This window comes from Callithrix jacchus, chromosome 16 (assembly GCF_049354715.1).
Source record: "Callithrix jacchus isolate 240 chromosome 16, calJac240_pri, whole genome shotgun sequence".
Classification (NCBI taxonomy): Eukaryota; Metazoa; Chordata; class Mammalia; order Primates; family Cebidae; genus Callithrix; species Callithrix jacchus.
In genome coordinates this window covers 72,166,882-72,189,533 of record NC_133517.1, presented here as the reverse complement: position 1 = coordinate 72,189,533, position 22,652 = coordinate 72,166,882, and the positions used below count along the sequence as shown (strand labels likewise).

At 37.6% G+C, this 22,652-nt stretch overlaps 1 protein-coding gene across 4 annotated transcripts in view; it reads left to right on the top strand.

The window, feature by feature from the left end:
* The window catches only part of NSMCE2 (NSE2 SUMO ligase component of SMC5/6 complex), a 271,400-nt gene that overhangs the window by 90,097 nt on the left and 158,651 nt on the right, over window positions 1–22,652 (top strand). For all 4 annotated transcript variants that reach the window (XM_008983274.5, XM_002759232.6, XM_008983273.5 and 1 more), the window contains one exon: window positions 7,789–7,942. In XM_008983274.5, coding sequence (XP_008981522.1) covers window positions 7,789–7,942 — 154 coding nt within the window. The remainder of the gene's footprint in view (window positions 1–7,788; window positions 7,943–22,652) is intronic.

Here is a 22,652-nt window from a genome sequence, read left to right as displayed (position 1 = left end):
AGGGCAGAGGCAATATCCTAAACTCTAGAAAATATGGTATGTCCATATGTATATGCCATTAGGTTATACCCAGTGAAAACATGATGCTTGAGCATGCCTTTTAATAAAAACTTTACCAAGTTTTTTTTGCTACATAAAGGTGGAGACAGTGTTGGCGTATATAAATTTACCCTGTGCATGACCATTTAGGTTGGTGGTGTGTCATTAAGTGTGGGCCAACTTCCATAAATGTCTTGGTGCTTAGCATAATGCCTGGCACCCAACTGGAACTCAGTAATTATTTATTGAATGAATGTTCTAGGACCAATTGAGGCCATTCCCTCAGGATTTTCAGCATGAGAGCAGTTCCATAACTTTAGATCACTATGAATTAAAAGTCGAAATAAAAAGTTGGAAGGCTTAGAGTACTAAGCAGAACAAAAAGCAAATAGCTTATCACTAGTATGTGCCTGTAATAAACTTCTGAAGGCTGTGTCATTTCCAAAATGTAAAATCATTGGGTATGTGTTATTTTGGGAGGCAGACATCTAACAATGGATGTTTTGGAGAAAGTAAATCTATCTGGGTCTTGGTTCAGTTACAGGAATGACTAATTTTATACTAGATTCTCACATGATTCAAAAAATGTGTGAATGACTCAGCTCATTAATATCCTTAGCTCCTGTGATCAATGCCCCCCACCACCCCCAGTGAAACGATGACTATAAGGCCGTACTGATAATGGGAAGAGGTGGAGACTTTGACTTTGCCCTGTGGCAATAAAGTGACACACTTTAAGTAATTACATATGCATACAATATTGTTTGAAAGAAATGAGTTATAGTATCATGTAAATACATTTAATATTTGTGTTAAAATATGGCAAAAATACGATGTAGTTTCAGCATGGATGAGGACTGCGTTCTGCTTTTTGTTTCTACCCATTATCTTTTTACCTCAAACAACAAGCCTCTGTTCATAGGGACAGAGCCATTTGGAGGCCTGACTTAGTTGCTAACAGTCAGCTCATTGATTACCTTCTCCTTGTTGACATAGAGAAATGTTACAGTCACAGAGGTGTTGGGTTCCAATTACACGTAGCTAAGTATTCGCAAGTGATTTTGAGCTAAACTGAGCAATTCATTGAAGAGTTTTGTGGAATTTCAGGGGATTTGTGTGTTTCTTCCTGTTACTGTTTCCTTCTTTTTGAAGCAATTCCTTAAACAAAGACCTGGATATTTGGAGTCAGCCTTTGTGCATATGTCTGCTCTTGCTGGAGTCTCTAGTGACTCAAAAGTCTGACGCACACTTTTCGCTCCTTATTTAAAATAGCCTGACTTCTCTACAGCATTTGACAGATCTTGAAATTCCTTCCTAAACTTTGTGGATATTTCCTTTTGGTTGTTTCTTAACTCTTGTAGTTTTTCTTTTTAAACTCTTTTAGTTGCCCTTAAGATGTAATATCCTCCATAGTTTGGTCTTGATTTTTTTTTTGTTTCTATTTATTCAGTCTATTTATTCATTTATTTCAATGGTTTCCATTAAAATCCATACACTGCCGGACGATGTGGCTCATGCCTTTAATCCCAGCACTTTGGGAGGCCAAGGGGGGCAGATCACAAGGTTAGGAGATTGAGACCATCCTGGCTAACACAGTGAAACCGCATCTCCACTGAAAAAAAAAAAAAAAAGGATTAGTCAGGCATGGTGGCACGCACCTATAGTCCCAGCTACTCGGGAGGCCGAGGCAGGAGAATCACTTGAACTCAGGAGGCGGAGATTGCAGTGAGCCGAGATGGAGCCATTGCACTCCAGCCTGGGTGACAAAGTGAGACTCCATCTCAAAAAAAAAAAAATCCATACACTGGTTGCTCCATATGACTGTTTTTATGTCCGTCTTGATGAGCTACAGACCTGTATATTTAGCAACATTGGAGATACATATATATATATATACACACATACATATATATGAAATGATAATAGTAACAACAGTACTACAAGCTACTCGTTATTGAATCTTTTCTGCATCAGACAGGTGAGTACTTTATTGCTTCATTTATTTACCTCACAGCAAAACTATACATTCACTTAAAAAACAGAAAAATGTCTCATAAAAATCCCGATTTCTAACTGTCCTGGGAAAGCCTGCGCTTGCCTTCTCACCTGGCAGCAGACATCAGCAGCCAAGTAACAGCTTTCCTCTTACCTGGGGCTTGTACCATCTACTTCAACACAGTCCTCACCACTTCCTGTTAGCTGCACTTATTGTGAGTTTCCTTATATCCTTGCTTGTCTAGCCCCACAGGCATTTCTGACACCTGTAAGGACTATCAAAGGGCTTTCCCCGCTGGTTGCAGACTTCTCGTTTTTTTTGCCCTAGGACTGGAATGGTTTTCTCAAATGAAATTTGTTACTTGCTTTCTCTTAATAGTTTTTTTATGTTAGGTTTCTCTATCAGCTCTTCCACAACCCATGGCCATGTTGAAGTCTCTTCGGCTATGTTGAAGTCTCTTCACTGAACTTAGAAGGAACAGAATAAAAGTCTTTGGTCATTTACTATGGGCCAGAATTCAACACAGGTGTGATTTAGTTACATCTTTGAAGCACTGAAATTCTGATTCCTAATTAAGAGATGAGTAAAGTTCAAGACCCAGGGGATTGCCTCAAGATCCATACCCAGAGTGGATTCAGATCAGTCTGATCCTGAGCTCCAAGTTTTTTCCTCCTCCATCATAACAACTTCTAACTCCTATTCCTGTATACAAATAAACAAGTCTCTCTAGCGCTCTCATTCCCATGATCTGCTTCTTGTCTTGTTCTTCCTTTGCCACCAAACTTTATTCATTAGTTCACACAGAACTGTTAACCCCTTTTCTCGTCTCAACAGTGTAATTTAGCCATCCTAATTCACTCATTCACCCTCATCATCTGAGCATCCACTGTGCGACAGGCAGCATGCCAGACACCGCGGACATAACCCTTGGCGGAGAGAAGCTTCATGGAGCAGTAGTTCCAGCGCTGTGTGCAGAATGCCTTGTAATTAAGTCCAGTGGATTTAAGGATTAGCCCTTTTCTCACTTCAGCTCACTTGCATCACTTTCCCCATAGGACAAGCCCCTCTCTAATGGAAGTTTTCTCTTTCCTTTCTTCTGTTGCATTCCTCGCTGCCGGTTTTCTTCTTCAGTTTTTCAGAGTTCCTTTTGCATCTCTCTTCTTTTTCTTCCCATGCCTTCATTCTAAATGTTTCTAGCTGCATACTAGGTACCTTCACTTCGATGTCTTACAGATTCAGTGATTTCTGCTGTTTTCCTCAAGACAATGGCATTTGACTAGTTGTCCACATTAAATGTCTTGGAGGCATCATTACTCCCTTATCTCCTTCTCACAACAAGAGTTGGTGATTCTGCTTCAAAAACAGCATCACGGTCTGACCCAGTTGCCAGCACCTCTCCCATTAGTTATCATGTGGCAGCAACTGCCCTCTCCCTCCCTGTCAGTTGTGTGTCCTCCAGGCATTAACTATAGTAATCATTTTGTAAAATTCTCATTATCACTTTACTCCTCCACAATACAAAGATCTTGTAGTATCTTTCCCACTGCCTGTTGGGTCAGGTCTCAGTTCTATAACCTGATTTCCAGGGCTGTTCACCCTCTGCCCCTGATCAACTCTTCTGGTCCTCTCTCATTTTAGCTACAGTGCTTAGCACATAGAGAGCAATCATGGAATAGTGGATGAGTAAGTGGGTGGCACAGATAAATCTGACCTTTTGTCTTCAAAGGGCAGTAGTAAATTCTTACCATGTAAGTATGGTACCTGCCATTTACTTCCCAGTAGCTTCTCTCACTTTTAAATTATAATGGTAGAAACATTAATCCAGTATACTGTGTTTCTCCAAAATTCGTATGTTGATGTCCTAACCCCTAGGACCTCAGAATTTGGAAATCAGGTCTTTAAAGAAATCATGAAGTTAAAATGAGGTCGGTAAGTGGGCCTTCATCCAATATGACTGATGTCTTTGTGAGAGGAAATTTGGACACAGACCCTTGTAGAGGGAGGGCCATGTAATAACACAGAGAAAGATACCACCTACCAACCAAGGAGAGACGCCTCAGTAGGACCCAACCCTGCCGACACCTTGATCTTGGATTTCTTGATTCCAGAACTGTGACAAAAGAAATTTCTGTTGGTGAAGCCACCTAGTCTGTGGTACTTTGTTATTGCAGCCCTAGTAAATTAATAGACCTGGTATCTTTTAATTCACTGAGATTCTCAGTCCTGTATCTGGGGAGACTATTCTTGGGAAAAGGATGGACCTAATCTAATAGAACCTCTCCTTTCATCTCAAACTTCTTTGAGGTGTTTGAAATTTTTCCAAGGAAGTTCGAGGTTACAGTGAACTATATTCGCAATACTGTATTCCTATCTGGATGACCCAGAGACCCACCCTGTCTCTTAAAAAAAAAAAAAAATTCTCTTAGGGAAAGAGAGTCATCTTCATCTTTTTCATACTACATGATCAGCCATTTAATTTTTTTCCTCTCAATAATCTATTTCTCTTACATATTCAAACAAAGCAAGAAATCATTAAAAAAATAATGCCCATTTATTTTATTGATTTAAACAGATAATGAGTTGAATTTTTTAAAATTTCATTTTGATAGCTAGAATACAGTAAGATCTCTTTGCAATGAATGGCCCTGCAGACTGTAGCATCAAACCTGCAGAGAAGACATTTGCAGCAGTAAATTTATGTGCACTTTTCAAAAACAGCAGTTTTCTAAAGCTTCTGGTTTTGGGGGAAAAACACAGCGAATCACTAAAAATGTGGTGTATTCCGCTTTTCCTAGTCATATTATAGGTTGTCAGACCTCAAAATGCCTCTCCCCTCCATCCTCACTGCCCGCACCCCTACTCAGTCTTCACCTCCTCAGCAGTGGATGTAGTAGAACAGTGGGAGTGAAGTAGGTTGACTGTGTTAGAGACTTTGTTGGAAAACAACACTCAGATTTTACTTATCTGCTTAGATCATCCCAGATTACACCTTGACAAGGCTCACCTGAATGCCTTCCCGTAATGTTACCATTAATATCTTAGGTGGATGTGTGTCCATTTCATTTCATAAATCCAGAAAGAGAGCCTATAATCCTTTCTAAGAACCAGCAATTTATTTTCTAGGTCTACTCTCAATTCTTCATGCTATGATTTTGAACTTTTTGCATCTTGTTCTATTATGTAGAGGTAGAGGATAGTTAGTCACATGTATAATAGCTCTTTTTTTTTTTTTGAGACAGAGTCTTGCTCTGCTGCCAGGCTGGAGTGCAGTGGCGCAACCTTGGCTTGCTGCAACCTCCAGCTCTTCAAGCAGTTCTCCTGCCTCAGCCTCCCGAGTAGCTGGGACTAAAGACACATGCCACCACGTCCAGCTAATTTTTGTATTTTTAGTAGAGACGGGGTTTTACCATATTGTCCAGAATGGTCTTGCTCTCTTGACCTCGTGATCCACCTGCCTCGGCCTCCCAGGTGCTGGGATTACAGGTATGAGCCAGTGTGCCTGGCCAGTAGCTCTTATTCTTGAGATATTAGACATAATTAAGTTGCCTTTCTATCTTCTCTTTTCCAAACTGAGTTTTATTCTTTAGCCTTACAGAACTTCTGTTAAATCCTTAATTACATATAGCCTTTGTCATTAAAGCCTCTCCATGTTTTCTACAACTCTCTTTAATGGTGAATGCACCACTCGGGGGTTAGCAATACAAGAAGGCAGTCAGTCCCTACACTCTACTATAAATATAAATTTTAGACATTTTGGTTTCATGCTTAATTCTCATTTTCTATTTAGTAATTAAAATAAATAGCAATCAAGCAAAAGAAGATTATATTTTTTTCCTCTGTGACAAAAGTTAATCAAAGCAGATAATCTTTTGATTTCATATGCATTGATAACTCAGATTCAGAGACATTAGAAATATATCCCACTGACTCAAACCAAAATCTGGAATTTTCTGCATCTACCTTATGGTCTTTGCATTACATCTGACTAGTTGGATATAGACGATAAGTCATTTGACTTCTTTCCAAATCATTTTATTTATTTGTGAAACTAGGGGGAGGAGATTAAGATTAGATTATCTCTAAACTGTCTTCCAGCCTAGAAATTGTACTGTATTCTAATAATAATGGCAGCCAGTAAATTGTGGCTTTTAGTGTATAAGTATATTTGGAACTAATAAGATTAACTTATTTGAAATACATGTTGAGTACTACCTATTCTATGCTGGGCACTGGTAATACTATGATAAATCAGACATCTTTCAAGGAGTTTACACTTTGTTAGGAGAAAAGCATAAAAATAAGCAATCGAATATTCCTGGAGTGGAGGTAGAGGTCTGTCTCAAGTGTATGAGGGCACAATAGAGAGCTTGGTGAGTTTTGCTTGGCAGCAGGAGCATTAGGGAGAGGGCCAGTGATGAAAGGGAGCAATTATCAAAGCCTGATGCAGAGCAGCTGCATCGAAGTGGTGGGGTGCAGCTTGACTGTAGTGGCTAAAGCTGGAGGATGAGAAAGTGGAAAGGGTGGCTCCGTTTTTCCCCCAAGGAGATGGAACATGAACAGAAAATAACTGGGGGCAGGGAGCCAGGATTATAAGAGGTTGTTTGTTTTAGAATATGGATGTGAAGAGCCTCTGTAAAGGTTCTTGGGGAAAGAGGCTGTAGAGAGGAAAGTTCATTGTAAAGGAGACGAAGAAGATGTAATTAATAACAGGGTTGAGAATGGATAGAGAGATAGATGCATAGATGGATTGATACGTGATAACACACAGCAGAATGTTAATCGTGGCATCTAGGAAGTAGGTGAATGAGTCTTCACAGTATACTTCCTTCAACTTTTCTGCATATTTGAAAATTTCTAATATTAGGAAATAATTTTATAATTTTGGGGGTGGAGAAGAACATGGGTTGAGAATTTAGCCTTGAACAGAACCGGGGGGCACTTATTCCTTGGCATGGTAGGCCATTAGGGAAAGTCAAGGTTAAAGCCCCAGCCACTTTTGTAAAGTAGAAGTGACTCTCACCTGCTTGGGTGGAGGGCCAAAAAAAAAAAAGAATTGTTGAGCTTGAAGGATGGAATAACCACTGGTGAGTGTGAGAAAAGACTGAGTAGACCTGGGTGCTGATGCTCAGGTCTGGTGAAGTTGCCACATTTGTGATTTTCCCTGTTAGTTATCAGAAGACCACAACTTAGTAGGATCAGGCCAGGTGCAGTGGCTCACACCTGTAATCCCAATACTTTGGGAGGCTGAGGCAGCTGGATCACCTGAGTTCAGGAGTTCAAGACCAGCCTGGTCAACATGGTGAAACCCCATTTCTACTAAAAGTACAAAATTACCTGGGCGTGGTGGCACATACCTGTAATCCCAGCTATTCAGGAGGCTGAGGCAGGAGAACCGCTTGACCCAGAGGTGGAGGTTGCAGTGAACCGAGATGGTGCCATTGCACTCCAGCTTGGGCAACAAAAGCGACACTCCATCTCAAAAAAAAAATTAGTAGGATCATTGAAGGGCCATCAGCTTAAGGAAGCAAAAATAGAATGAGTAGTTAGCAAGTTGGCATGAATGATTCCCTTCAGTATTTGCCAGCAGTCTGTCCTAGAACATGTCCCAACCTCTTTGGTGCTTTGTTCAAGAGATTGTTTTCAACCTCACTATCTTTTGCTTTGAATTATCTGAAATAAAAATAATGTTGCAAAACTTTGTTAACACTATTATTGTTAGCATTTAACTCAGGTAATTTTATTGCCTCCCTTAGGTAAAAGAAGAACGTCCAGAAAAAATACCAGATTTAAAATTATTGGTGGAGAAGAAATTTTTGGCTTTACAGAACAAGAATTCTGATGCAGACTTTCAAAATAATGAAAAATTTGTACAGTTTAAACAACAGCTGAAAGAACTAAAGAAGCAATGTAAGTCAACATGCTTTGCTTTGGTTCGGCTTTTTGAAATTAGGGAACTGACTTGATGAACAGCCCCAGAAAACTGATTTTATAAAATTTGCTTATCTACTTGGCTTGATCCTCTTTCTAAGTTGCTTTTTAATGTTGTTGCTGTATTTTGTCTAATTTTTGGTTCAAAACAGCCCGTCCATTTCTAAAAGCCAACAGTTTCCACAAAGTGCTCTTGAAAATTTCCCAGCAGCTAGTTTTATGTATTTGTTCCATTGCTGGGGAGGGGAATTTGGAAAACAAAATATAACTGAAAACTCTTTTATTTAAATAACAATAGTAGTTTTCAAGTTTTAAACTGCTGTGCCAAGCTTTAAAATAAGCATACTTTGATTTGGGTTGTGCTGCTTTGGAGTAATATTAGCTATGTTTTCTTAGAAGACCACTTTTATCTTCTCAACTATGAACCAAAATCTCCTTGATCCACTTTAGCATTGTAGTAGTGTAAATTCCATGTGATTTTAAAATGTGTTGCCTTCTTAATAAACTATTACATTCAGGTTTTTTAGTGGACATAATTTTGACTTAAAAATTGGAGAAGAATTTAATTTTTTGGTATACAAAAAAATTTGTAAACAGTATTTACCAGAAATAATATTATATTTTCTGCACAGTCAAATACATATGCCCTTTCTTTTCTCATTCTTCCATGTGGTCCACATACCAATTTTATGTAAATTGGTTTTAGCACATTAGTATCTATTTAGTCCTATAGTCTCTGCTTCTTTTAGGATTGAGACTCTTGTATTGCTTAAAGAATTGAATAGTGAAGCAAACAGCCTTTTCTGACTTCAGTCTCCCATCACCTTCATTTACACACTGAGCAGGAATGTTGTATGATAGGAGACATAAATTTACTTCATGTCCTCATATGTGCTTAATGCAGGGATTCGTATTTTGAAATAGGCTTTCTTTTAAATATAAGCATTTTCTTTAAATTGATGCTGAGATCTCAAAAAATGACAGGAAGCTGCTTCACTTTTGTCTATTGTACAAATAACTCAAGTTTCACAATTTGGAATGTTTTGCAATCATGATGAGACTTTTGTTTTTACTGTAGATTTAACCAGTAAGCATTTTCCCCATATTTTAAGTCTATTTTTTGTTCTTTTTTGAATATCACAGCTCCCAACAGCCTTCTAATGTACTTTTCACTATTCTCTCAAATGATTAATAATACCCCAAAGAGATAATAATTTGCTGGTGGCTTTCTAATCTTAAAGATGCTAGTGAATTAATTGTACAGCCATGAGAATTAGACATTATTCCCCTTAAATATACATGGGCCAGATAGTCTTTATCTCTTATCTATGATACTTATTACTCAGCTGTGTGTGTGTGTGTGTGTGTGTGTGTGTGTGTGTGTGTGTAGTATCTGGCACATGGACCTGGGATTACCAGCCTGAGGCCACCAAATCTGCTCTGTTGGCATGTATAGGTTAAACAAAGCTTTTAAAAGCTCACATTACATGACCTCCAGGTTGTTTACCTGGTCATCTCATGGTAATTAGAAACTCTTGATTGGCAGTTTTAGATTTCTTGATGAAAAACCTAAGTAAACTGATTGTTTTAGGCATTTTTTTCAAAGGCATTCTAGGTGATAGGACTAGGAACTATTCTATATGGTGCTTAGTGAAAATATTTTGAACTAACGTATGTATCAGTTCTTCATATTTATTTATTAAATGCAAAAGTTTTCTGTCAAATAGTAATTTTTCAATCTTAAAAAAAAGATGCTAGTGAATTTCAGTTTCAGTGTTGGTCTAAGTAGCCAAATGTATTTTATTTGACTGTTTGGAGCCAGGATTCATAAATTGTGGCAGACTTAGCATCCAATCATAATTCCTGATTTTTTTTTTTTTTTTTAAGACGGGGTTTCACCATGTTGGTCAGGCTGGTCTTGAACTCCTGACCTCAGGTGATCCACCTGCCTTGGCCTCCAAAGTGCTTGGATTACAGGCATGAGCCACTACGTCCAGCCCATAATGCCTGAGTTTTAAGAAATTTTACAATACTGGTTGAAGGACAACTATTCAAAAATATAAATTTTCTTCTTTTGTTATTGTTCACAAAGTTATTATTCCATAAGGTAAATGATGAAGAATTTTAGAATCATATACTCATGGAGAAACACTTTCTAATTAAAAACATACAATTCAACAAAATGATACATGTTGAAATCGTGGCTGTTATTTCTTAAATCTTTCTAAAATGGGGGTGGGAGGGAAGAAAATGTTTCCTCAGGCCACCAGTACACATTATTTGGATAGACAGTCAAACCTTGTGTGTATTTATATTGAAAGAAATACTTCCTTATATAAGGTTTCCCTGTATATTGTAACACTGGAATTAAAATAACTTTCCCCTAAAATAATTAAAATAAAAATTTCCCCTAGAATTTTATTTTTAAAAGTTTATAGATTTCAAATGACAGAACAAGCAAAATATTAATACTTTTTAAAATCCTCTAGAAGATCTGTATCCTTACTTGCAAAATATATTTTTAGTGCAACATTATTAGCACTGTTAATTGAACTTGTATCATGTCTAGTGGATTTTCTTTCTTTAGATTTAACACTGCTGTGAGGGTTCTAATTAGGACCAGGCTCCCACAGTATTTGTGTAGCCAGGTCAAAGGTACACTATGATATATAAATGAGCTAATGAATCTATTTTGAGATATGTGTGGGCGGCAGGGAATAGCAATAATAATTTTTTTGTTTTTAAAGATTAGAAAATAGAGGTCAGGGAGAGAGACTTACTTGTAATTGCCTGTTTGACAGAGTAAAGGCGAAAGTGCTTTTATGGTCTACATAGATCCAAAGGGTTCTTTTATGAAAATAACCACCATGTTTTCACTAATTTTATTATGCAAGAACATAAATGCATGGGATTACATTTGACCAATCAGAATCTAATCAGAGAAATGCCAGGAATCTTTTAGGTGGGGAAAGGTCAAGATGGAGATGCAATGAAGTTGTCTCCCAGATGGTTTTGTTGCATGGGCAGGCCTAGGTACATTCTGCTGGCAATGCACCAGCTGTAAGTTAATCTAGCTATGGCTCAGCAGCTGGTTCTCACAATTTTTGGTCTTATGCTCCCTTTACATTCTTAAATTGTTTATTTGGGTTTTTTTTGAGACAGAGTCCCGCTCTGTTGCCCAAGCTGGAGTGCAGTGGTGCAATCCTGGCTCACTGCAACCTCTGCCTCCCAGGTTCAAGTAGTTATCCTGCCTCAGCCTCCCAAGTAGCTAGGATTGCAGGTGTATGCCCCACATCCAGCTAATTTTTGTATTTTTAGTAGAGACAGGGTTTCACCATGTTGGCCAAGCTGGTCTTGAACTCCTGACCTCAGGTGATCCCCCCACCTTGGCCTCCCAAAGTGCTGGAATTGCAGGCGTGAGCCACCATGTGTGGTCATGTTCTTAAAATTTACTGAGAGCCCCCAAAGAGCTTTTGTTCACTGGTTATATCAGCTGACATTTATCATATTAGAAATCAAAACCGAAGCATTTTTAAAGTATTAACATATTAAAAATAATAAGCCTATTACATGTTAACATAAACAGTATCTGATATGAAATACCACTGTATATTTTACAAACATAAAGGAAAAATTGTTGAGAAGAGTGGCATTGTTTACATTTTTGCCAGTCTCTTCGATTTCTGGCTTGTTTAATAGAAGGCAGCTAGATCCTCATATCTGTATGTATTTTGTGATGTACACAAAGAAAATCTTGTCTCACACATTGGTAATTGAACTTGCGGTAAAGATCTTGCAGACCACCAGAAGCTCTCACTTTGACAATTCTAGATCTAGGCCAGGGGTGGGTAAACTGGGCCATGGACCAAATTCAGCCTGCCTCCTAATTTTCTATGGCCTGCAAGCTAACGATGGTTTTTATATTTTTTAATTGTTGGAAGAAAAAAATCAAAAGAGGAATAATATTTGATGACATGAAAATTCGATTTCAGTGTCCATAAGTAGTTTCATTGGAACACAGGCATACTCACCTGTTTACGTATTTTCTGTGGGTACTATCACACTGTCATGGCAGGGTTGAGTGGGTGCGTCACAGACCATCTGGTTAGCAAAGCTTATCGTATTTATTATCTGGCTTTTTACGGTAAACATTTACTGACCCTTGATCTAAATTATATTGGGAAATAACGGCAGTTTTTGTTTTTTTAATTTTAGATTTTTCCCTAGATACCATCCATTTGTCTCAGTTCTATCAGAACGCTTTGAGGATTCACTGTGTATAAATTACCACAGTTGAGGCTCTGAAATAAATACAAAGCAAAAAGCAGGAATCTGTACATGCAGAAGACAGTGTATACAAACATGATATAATTTGAGAACCATTAATAACAAATAGCAAAGAAAAACGTCAGAAACAAATGTTATACAATGTGGACCTAAGTGAGGAGAGTCAAAACAGGAATACTGTGCCAGTCAACTGATAGGGGCTCTCTGAAGCAGTAAGTTCAGAAAGATTCTGAAGCTGGGTTCACCTCCAGTAAGAAAGAATGTGCTAAAGGAGAACAGTGGGAAAGGAGAGGGCACTACAGATTTCTAGTATTTACCATTCCCAGAATACAAACCTAACAGATACACTGCACTCATTTAAAGTTATCATTACTCTAAGTGTAGTATATTTCAGTTATACACAATAATTTTCCCAATGGTTATGTCTTATAGATATTACTAGGCATTAGATATAATATCTTTGAACAAAGAATTTTGTCCCTTAGATACCAGTGTCCTATATGTTAGAAATAATTATGTCTGCCTCAGCTTACATCTCAGGGTCATTACCAAGATTAAATGAGATACTGACTCTGCTAGTTTTAAAAGCCTTAGAGTTGGCCGGGCGCAGTGGCTCAAACCTGTAATCCCAGCACTTTGGGAGGCCGAGGCGGGTGGATCACGAGGTCAAGAGATCGAGACCATTCTGGTCAAAATGGTGAAACCCCGTCTCTACTAAAAATATTTTTTAAAAAATTAGCTGGACATGGTGGCGTGTGCCTGTAATCCCAGCTACTTGGGAGGCTGAGGCAGGAGAATTGCCTGAACCCAGGAGGCGGAGGTTGCGGTGAGCCGAGATCGTGCCATTGCGCTCCAGCCTGGGAAACAAGAGCGAAACTCTGTCTCAAAAAAAAAAAAAAAAGCCTTAGAGTTAAGTTATTGCAGAAGAGCTAGTACAGCATAATGTAAAGAATATGGCTTAGCAGCCAGAAGACCTGGATTTTAGTCACTTAATAGTAGCCTGATCTCCCTTCAAACACCACCCATTTTAGATACTTCTAATTCCTGGAGTCATTCAGAATCAAGATTGATTGAAGGTAACGTCTACACTTCTAAACAAGAGGCCTAGGATAATGATGGTGGTGATGACTGAGTTAGAGAACAGTTTCACAGAGAAGAATTTCTTAAACAGTAGTCATATTCTCGCTAACCCAAGTTGTGAAATGAAACAATATGATTTGGTTTAAGGCAGACATAACCAGACTTTCTTGGATGAAATAATTTTAATTTAGCTAAACAATGTGGATAATTTTCTATTCTCCTTGCCTTAAAGTGTCTTCACTATTACAGCTCATGGTTTCTTGCAATTTTAACATCAGGAGAACTTAATTAGAATGTGTGAACTCCTCTGTATAGACAGTTTTTCAAGTCATCAAGCAATCTTTCTGGTATCTTTTATTCATTTACCTGTTACGTGACTAGCAGGCATTGTAGATTTTAGTGTACATCAGCAAAAGCAGAAATTGAGGGCTGTTGACAAAGCTCTTATATTTGGAAAGTGTCTAAGACTGAGATTTAGAAACTTTCCAAATATAAGGGCATTGCTTTATGGTCAAAAATAGAATTGACTGTGAATCTGAAATTTTTTGTATTAATTTAATGTGTAATATAATTTTGTTAGTACATTTAAATTCTAAGCATAAAGGAGAACATATCTTTTAATGGAAAAATGCTAATCCGAAAAGCTTCACCACAGATTTAGACAAAATTAGACAGTATATTTAGGTCACTGTTATATATAGAATATTTGGGATGGAGATAATTGCCTCTATGAGTGAAGCTTATAAATCATTTTGAGTGACAGTGATATTTGTATCAGACATGTAGAGACATAGGAATTGACACTGTAATCTAGCAATTAATATGGATTCACTTTAAGCACACTAATCTAGATCTCAAAACTGGTAAGAAGAGGGAGGGGACATTCAGTTTACAAAAGGATTCTCTCAAGGATGCCACTGAGTAGGAAGTTCCTTCTCAGGAACATTAGAACACCTTCACTTTACTATTTTTAGTTGGTGGATTTTCCATCTCATTCACCATCTATTCAAAACCACAGTATAGCTGCACAAAGGTAGGGGTTTCTATGTTTTGCTTACTGCTGTATTCCTTGAACTCCAGCATGAGACCTAGGCACAGTGTAGTATTACCATAGCACAGGTCCCTGGTGGTCACAAGAATCTTCAGGAAAACCATCATGTGCTTGAGAGCTTCTGTGCTACTGAAAGAAGACACCTGTCATCCCTGCCAGCCTATTGTTGCTGTGAGTGGGCATGGACCCAGTGTTGCCAGATCTTCTGGTTCTTTTAGAAAACTCAGAAATCTAACTTACTAGATTTTTTAAACACTGTTCAGATAAAACTACTAGTTTGTAACCTTTGATTTTACCTTCTCTTAATATCATTTTTTAGTGCCTTGTTAGGCACTTCAAAGAGAGACAGCAGTCATTTAATTTACTGTTAATTTGTGATTTCTTCAAAAGAGTGGTCGGTTTTGCTTTCAAGATTCTGCAAACTAAGGCCAAAATGTGCAGTTTACTTCATTTGGGAATGTATATTGTAGAAACCTGTTGGGTTCTACTGAAAAAGCAGGTGGTGGTTCTGTGATGGGGAGCAGGTATGGGAGCCCCCTCATCCAGATGCAGGTGAATAGTGTGGTTCTAGGGAAGACTAGTGATTGGAAAGGTATGTGTGAGTTTTGAAAACTGGAAGGAGATAGATGAGAAGTAAATAAAGGTAGTGCCAACAGGGAAAATATTTGTCTTTGCCTAGAAATATATTGAGTGCATTTAAACTGGGCAAAAAGTTGACCATCTTGCCTTCGTTCTGATACTATTCAACCTGCAAATTTCTTGCTTTGTCATAAGGTACAACTGTCTGTCCAACTTCACAAATGATGTGAACTGCTGGCCTGCTATGAACCAAAGCCCAAGACTGTGTAAGGCAGGAATAATTTCTTATTAATCTCTGGGTTCTTTTTGTTTCTCATATAGTAGGAGCTCGGTTAATATTTATAGAACAGATTCATTCAATTGATCAGATAAGCTGCCTAGAAAAAGAGGCTCAGAACCTAGTTAGGGCAGTCTGATGATAAACATCCTTTTCCCATCAATACATCATCAGTAAGGAAGAGAATAAATAGAGGACAAAAATAAGCATTTATAGGGTTGATATCTGAAATTAGCAGAAAAGATTAAAAATTTATATTGCCTTTGAAAATACCTTAAATTGCTCAACAAAAGTAAATACGTAATTTTGTGTATATAACCCTTTACAATGATATGTTGGTACATATGTATAGTATATATAGCAATAAACAGTTTTTAATATCATGGAGTGTGACTGCTTAGAATATTTAAACCAATTTATGAAGTTTGCCGGCTTTTCTGTGGTTTTACCTTCTCTGTGACTCTCAGTGGGTCTTCGTTTTTTCCTTAAAGATGTCGATGAAGCCATTGCCATTCACTTGCAGCGTAGCTGTTAATTGTTGGGAAATGCTGAAAACCTTAAATGTTGCAACCAAGATGGACTTTTTCAGGCTGAATTGTATCCGTGGCCTGAGAGCTTATGTTCACTGAGTGAAATTTCTGCCCTAAACAAATTTTTAATTGAGTATTTGCCTCTCTCCTCTTCCCTCCTCTCTGAGTCAGTGTCTGTCTTTTCTGTGTGTCTCTTTCCTTCCTTCTGCTTTCTTTGTGCCTCCCACCCTGTATGTTTTCTCTTTTCCATAAATCTTGACTTACGTCATTGCAGCTGAAGAGTATCATCCCCATCTTAATGATAAAGTGGCCTCAGAGAGGTTAAGTGACATCCCCAAGACTCCAAAGCTAGTGAACAGTAGAACCAGAAGACAGACGATGCCAGAGATGAAGAGAAAACATTGGAGAGAAGGATAGCTACTCTACTTCTTCTCTTTTGTAAAGCTGTTACTTTTTAGGAGATTTGGGGGACCAAATAAATAATTAAGTTAAGAAAAAGATTAATTCAGATTAAAGGATTGATTCCATAGTGGTGGAGTTTTAATCAGGTCATTAAGTTGTCCAGGAGTTATTTTATACTGATAAATTAACTTTTCTACATGTCCTTTATGTCGTACAATGAAGACACTCATCTACTTTGCATTCATCTTAGGTTTGCCCTATTCCTATTGGAAGATGGTTACAATACAAGTCATAGGCAAGCTTTGTATAATGCCTAGTACCTACTCAGTGAGTGCCTGTCGAATTAATGAATAACAGCCAGTATTGTTTGAGTGCTTATCCATGTGGGCTATAGTACATGGAGACTTTATGTGCATTATTATTTATTTTTCTCATCTCTGTAGGATGGCTGTATCTATTTTATAGATTTGGAAAATAAGCAAGGAGATGTAATAGAACTTGCCTAAAATCCTGATGCTGAAATTCATACCCAGGTTTAAGTGACACCAAAGCTCATGTTCTTTCCCCTGTACCACACCAACTCTTGAAAACACTTTCATGTGTTATTCTTTCTCTCAATTCATGCATATCATTTATTTATTGGAAAAAAAAAGACTTTTAATAGGTCTCTTGAAGAGTAAATCACCTGTTTGGATCTTCTAGATCATAGAACTGCACTGATGTACTTTGATGACGCTGGAGGAATCTGCTGCATCTAGCTGAGAGAGAATCTTTTTTGGTCACTTGCATTTAGAGATTAGGGAGTAGGAACAATACCAGACATTACGTAGCAGTCATTCTTTCCCAGATCCCATGGTTTTGGCAATTTATTTAGAATATAGTGCTTAAGAGTGATGTTTCTGGTGTGAATAGTTGGTGTGTTATGGCAGAGAGGAGTAGGATATTTATGGCATCCCAAGTTTAGAACAAATTCCATGAAATTTATTTCAAACATAACAACAGTAATCTCTTGCACATACATCATCTCACGTAATCTTTACAACATCCACATGCAGGAAAGGAATGCATGAAAAGTACAAGTTCTGTTTTTAGCAGACTGAACACCATATAATAAGAATCTTGGAGGTGACATATTTACCCAGTGTCTCACAGTCAGGAGGCCACAAGGATAGCAAATACGTTCACAAGGAAAGGGGAAGTTTTAGAATGAGAGATAGCTATAATTAAAGTTAGTAAAGAAAGGTTCAGTTATCAAGGGACAAATGAGTCAGCTGCAAGTTTAAACACAAACTGTGAGCTATGGGTGTTTCTCTCATTGTGACTTATTTTAAGAGAGTATGAAGCCATCCATGCTCAGAAAGTAGCCCGAATCTGGAATAGGAGGACCAAGTCTTAAGTGTCCCAGAGATGACGTTACATTATACTTAATTATCTTGTCAAGTTATAATTCCTGCAGTTGGAATGATTTAAGTGCTGTATTTGTTAGATACTCTGGAAGTTTCAGGCAAAGTTATTAAGCATTTCTTTCTATTTCTACTTCATTTTTAAAAGATGTTTATGTTTGTTTTTTTGGAAAGAAACTTTAGAATTTTGGCAGCTTCCTGTGTGGTGTGTTATTGTATGTATAGCAAGTAGACATGTTTTACTCACTAACCATTCTGAAATTTTGAGGTCAGATGAAATGTATTATTTTAATATTATAATTTGGCTTTATAAAGCAGCTGTAATAGAATTTTATATGTATATGGTAGCAGTTATATAGGAAAAAACTGCATATAGAAATTCAGAGCTACTTGTATGGAAATGCATTGTTGATTCAGTCTCTACCCCAGTGATTGAAATTGAGTTTGTGTCGGTCGTAGGCCCGCAGGCATTGTTTTATTCCAACATTCTCCGGGAAATGCTAATGTACCATGAAGCTTGAAAGTAATCTGCTAAAAGTTGCTTACTAGGCACTCTAAAGGATATAAATCTGACACCAATTCCAGATCTAATGCAGCTTATTATTTAAAAGGGAGGATCTATACAAACATATCTTAGCATAGTCATAAGCACATACATATGTGTTACTTAGTAATTACCTAGTGAATTAAATTGTACTTGGTGTTCTGGTTTTGCATATAAACTAACTTCATTTACCTGTATCTCAGAGCCTGTTTTTAAAACTCCATGTTGTACTTAGCATCATTCATTCAACAGATGTTCATTGAATATGCTGGGAATATGGCAGTAAACAAACTTTTCAAGTCTCTGTGCTCGTGGAGCTTACATTCTGGCACTTAGCATCAACTCACTTTATAGTATTTTCATGGAAATATGTTTCTTTATAACTCTAAAACAAAGATGTCTATTTATTGATAGTCTTAATGATATTTGTGTTATGCTCAAGTACTGTCTTTCAGAGTTATTTGCTTTGTATTTGTTAAAATTTATATTACTAATTACATTCTTTTTCCTGGAAAATTTTTTTTTTTTGAGATGGAGTCTCGTTCTATCACCCAGGCTGGAGTGCAATGGCACAATCCTGGCTCACTGCAACCTCTGATTCCTGGGTTCAAGCGATTCTTCTGCCTCCCAAGTAGCTGGGATTACAGGTGCCTGCTACCACACCAAGCTAATTTTTGTATTTTTAGTAGAGATGGGGTTTCATCGTGTTGGCCAGGCTGCTGGTCCTGAACTTCTGACCTCATGTGGTCCTCCTGCCTTGGCCTCCTGAAGTGCTGGGATCACAGGCGTGAGCCACCACACCCGGCCCTGGAAAACTTTTTAAACTTATTTACTCACCTACGTATGTTGACAACAGTATTACAGATAGAGACTGTCTAAGCCATGGAAAGATACTGGAATCTGAAATGAGAAAATGTAAGTTCAGATAATGGCACAACCAAATAGTAGTTTGTAGTTTTCAAAGCACATCAATGAAATTATATTTTTATGGAAAGTATAGTAATATAATAATGGTAACTAACCCACAGAGTTGTTTATGGGTTAAATCAAATATTATATGTGAAAAGTGTTTAAAAAATATCATATACTCCCCAAATATTACTTACCTGATATTTTTTAACTTGTTAGAGGCATTTACTTTAATGATTTTTATTTATACATATGCTTAAATTGTATAAAGATAAACATTTTTAGAGTTATCAGTTGGCATGAATTCTTAAGTGTAAAGGAGCAAATAATGTTTTAGTAATTTTGTTAATATGGTTAAGATTTTAATGAAGGATAAAATGTTGCTAGACTATCTAGTTAAGGAATGTTCTGTAATTGGCAAGGGTGGGAACAAAAAATGTTGATAAAGTAAAAATCATTTTTCAGTACAATATTGGTTTTGGCAATCTTTTCTTGGTGGAAAGACAGAAACTGAAGTGTCAGGAATTCCTCTATTCACAATGAACCATTCTATGCTCTGATGAAAATATGAATATTCATTATAAGCGAATGTAATGGAGCTGCAGCCATCACTTCGTGCTCTGTGACCCTATAATATACTAGGGATTCTTTTTAGGTATACATAGATTTAACTTGAAAAAAAAAATTGTCTCTGCTGTTTGAGTTCAGTGTATAGTTAGCCTTAAAAAAAAAAAATCACCTGATGACTTTCTGTAAATGTGTGTGTGTCTGTGTGTATATATAGATAATTTTTTTTAGTGCCCACATCTCATGTCAGTCTATTTGCCACATTATAGACTGCATTATATCCATGGACCTTGCATAAATAAGATCTAGAAAGAGGAAAGGAAAGAGGCAGAAATGGCTTCCTAGGGAGACGCTTTTACTGAGAAGTAAGCCACGTGGCTCCACAGCCAGCCCATAGGTCCTTGAGATACATACAGCCCATGCTTCATCCTACCCCCACCTTGTAAATATTAATAGACTTTATTCTTAAATAATTATTGTTAATAGACTTTTTTTTAAGAGCAGTTTTAAGTTCATAGCAAAATTAAGCATAAGGTACAGAGATTTCCCATATACCCCATGTGCGCATAACTTCCCCCCATGTGCGCATAACTTCCCCCATTATCAGTATTTTAGTGAGTAGGCCCCTACTATGTTCAGAGCACAGCTAGCCACTAGGAATGTAAGTACGTAATTGATGCCTTGGAGGTGAGAAGAAAAGGAGACTGGTCTCTTGAGATTACAAGGTCCTAGAACTTTAACATGCAAAATCTCTAGAAGATAGAGAGTAGGGTAGGGGTTCATGAAAGGTTTTTAGTAGGGTTTTCCAAAGTAAACATAGTCAAGTTATTGTAAAAAGTAAAGTATAACTTGATACCTTGAACGTAGGATAAAAAGAATTTTAAAAAGTAATCAGGGTTAGATGTATTAGTCAGTTTTCTTTCCTATGGGATTCCTTAGTCCTTATCATGTAATTTACATTTGGTTAGAATACCACTGCAGTGAGAACAGATGCTTGTCTGCCTTCATCTGCTATATCCCTTGTGTCTAGAACAGTACCTGTCACGGAACCAATGCTTAGTGTATATTTGAGAAATAAATGAATGACTATAGAAGGGGGTTATAACTTAGTTCATGGGACCTTTTTTTCCCCATGGGACAAATATTTCGTGACAAATACTTTGACACATATTAGTCCTGGGAATAAAAGATAGGGCCAGCCCCTTTTTGCGAAGGTTACCTTGGCGGACTTGAGCAACAGCTGCACTCTTTACAAAGGGTGGCTGCCAGGAGGTGTTCTCAGACTTCCTGACAACCTTCCTTACCCAGTTTGACCATTGGGTCCTTCCTTATAGAAGGTGCTTCCTTTCTCTTTCCCTAAGGGACACTATACTTTAACTTCACTTCCGTTGCCTAAGGTAGGAAACTTAAAATTAGACTCAAGAACTTTTAATTTCTTCCTCCAATCATTAGCCTTAACAACCTCCATCTTTCTTTTATGTGGAAGCATTAATTTTTCCCTCTACACAAAGTATTAAGTTGACCATAATTCTTATATTTGATAGTGGTATGGAGTCAAAAAAAATACAGTAGTAGCTTGTTTATGTATATTTTCCTAATGCTTTAGAGCACAGGGTTTTATTTTACATTTACCAAAAGCAAAAAATTTCTACTGCAGCACTGGGTAAGAATTATGCCGTTCAATAAGATATGCTGTCTAACCCATTCCTAAAAGTCTAGTCCCCTTCCTAAAAATCCCTACCAGTTCCTCTCCATGTCTTTCTGTCCCCACTGCTTCGCTGCTCCACTTCTGATCTTACAGTCAGCCTTCTACATGCTCCCAGCTGCAGACTCGATCCTGTCAGTTTCTACCAGAGTGACCATTCCACAGAATATATCTGGTCATGCTTGCTCACAGGAAGCTGGCAGGAGTCAAGTAGGGCATGGGCTTTCCGTGGCTCCCTTCAACCCTTCTGGCTCCAGGCTCCTATTTCACTTTCTCGCCACTCTTCTCTCTAGCCCTTTGATCCACTTGCCATTCCTAGAAAGTACTGTGTTCTCTTCACCTCTAGACGGTCACTCTTGCTGATCTCTTCTTGGACTATTCCACCCCTCTTTCTCTTCCCTTGGTTAAGGCAAGTCCCTCCTTCTGCCTCAGTGCAGACATCACTGACTTCAGGGAGTCTTCCCTAAGGTAGAGCAAGTACATGTCTACAATGTACGACCTTTAAAGAAGCTTTCATATGGAGAGGAATATCTAATTACAAAAATTAGGGAAATTAGTATGTGCTTGGCAAGAAAAGGGATTTGGGGCAGATTTTATGGTAGCTTTGAAATATCTTAACTATTTCATTTAAATAATGTACTAAATGGAACCCCAGACTGAAATATTTAACTCATCTAATATTTGGTATGCATTCTACTGTCCCTTAACCATCAGTAAAATGTTCTGTATCCACTGCTTTTGGTGACAGTGCCTCCCAGCAGACACATGGACTAAAATACATGAACCTTCTCTCTTGACTGACTCATTCGATTCAAATAACAAGTTCCCCCATGACCCCGCTTCAAAAAGTAGAAAGTGTCTTATGTTTTTAGAATACCAAGCTTCGAGAAGCAGCTAGCAATTCTTCGTTTTTGTTACTCTTTGTTTACCATTGACCTAGTAATCACCCAGCTGGCGGCTGGAGATTGAAGCAGGGGAGTGGAGGAGGAGGACCTGAAGGAATAGAGAGTTGAGGAAAAAGTGGTAGAATTATAGGTTGTAAATACTAGCATTGTACTTAATAAAATGCACTAACTGTTATGGTCAAGTTTAAGCTTTCATAATACAATGATAATTTAAGATAATTATAATCGTTGAATTCGAAAGATACAAATGTGTGCCAAAACTCTTTAATATATTGTCCCGGTAAGTGTGCTTGTGGGAATCACTTTTAATATGATAGTCCAAAATGTAGATGCTTTATATACAGAGAGTTCTCTGTGACATTCAGCAAGCAACTTGGGCAACTGTCAAGAGCTTTGTGAAAATCATCTATAAAATGAGATATTCAGAAAATGTTTTATCATATACTGTTA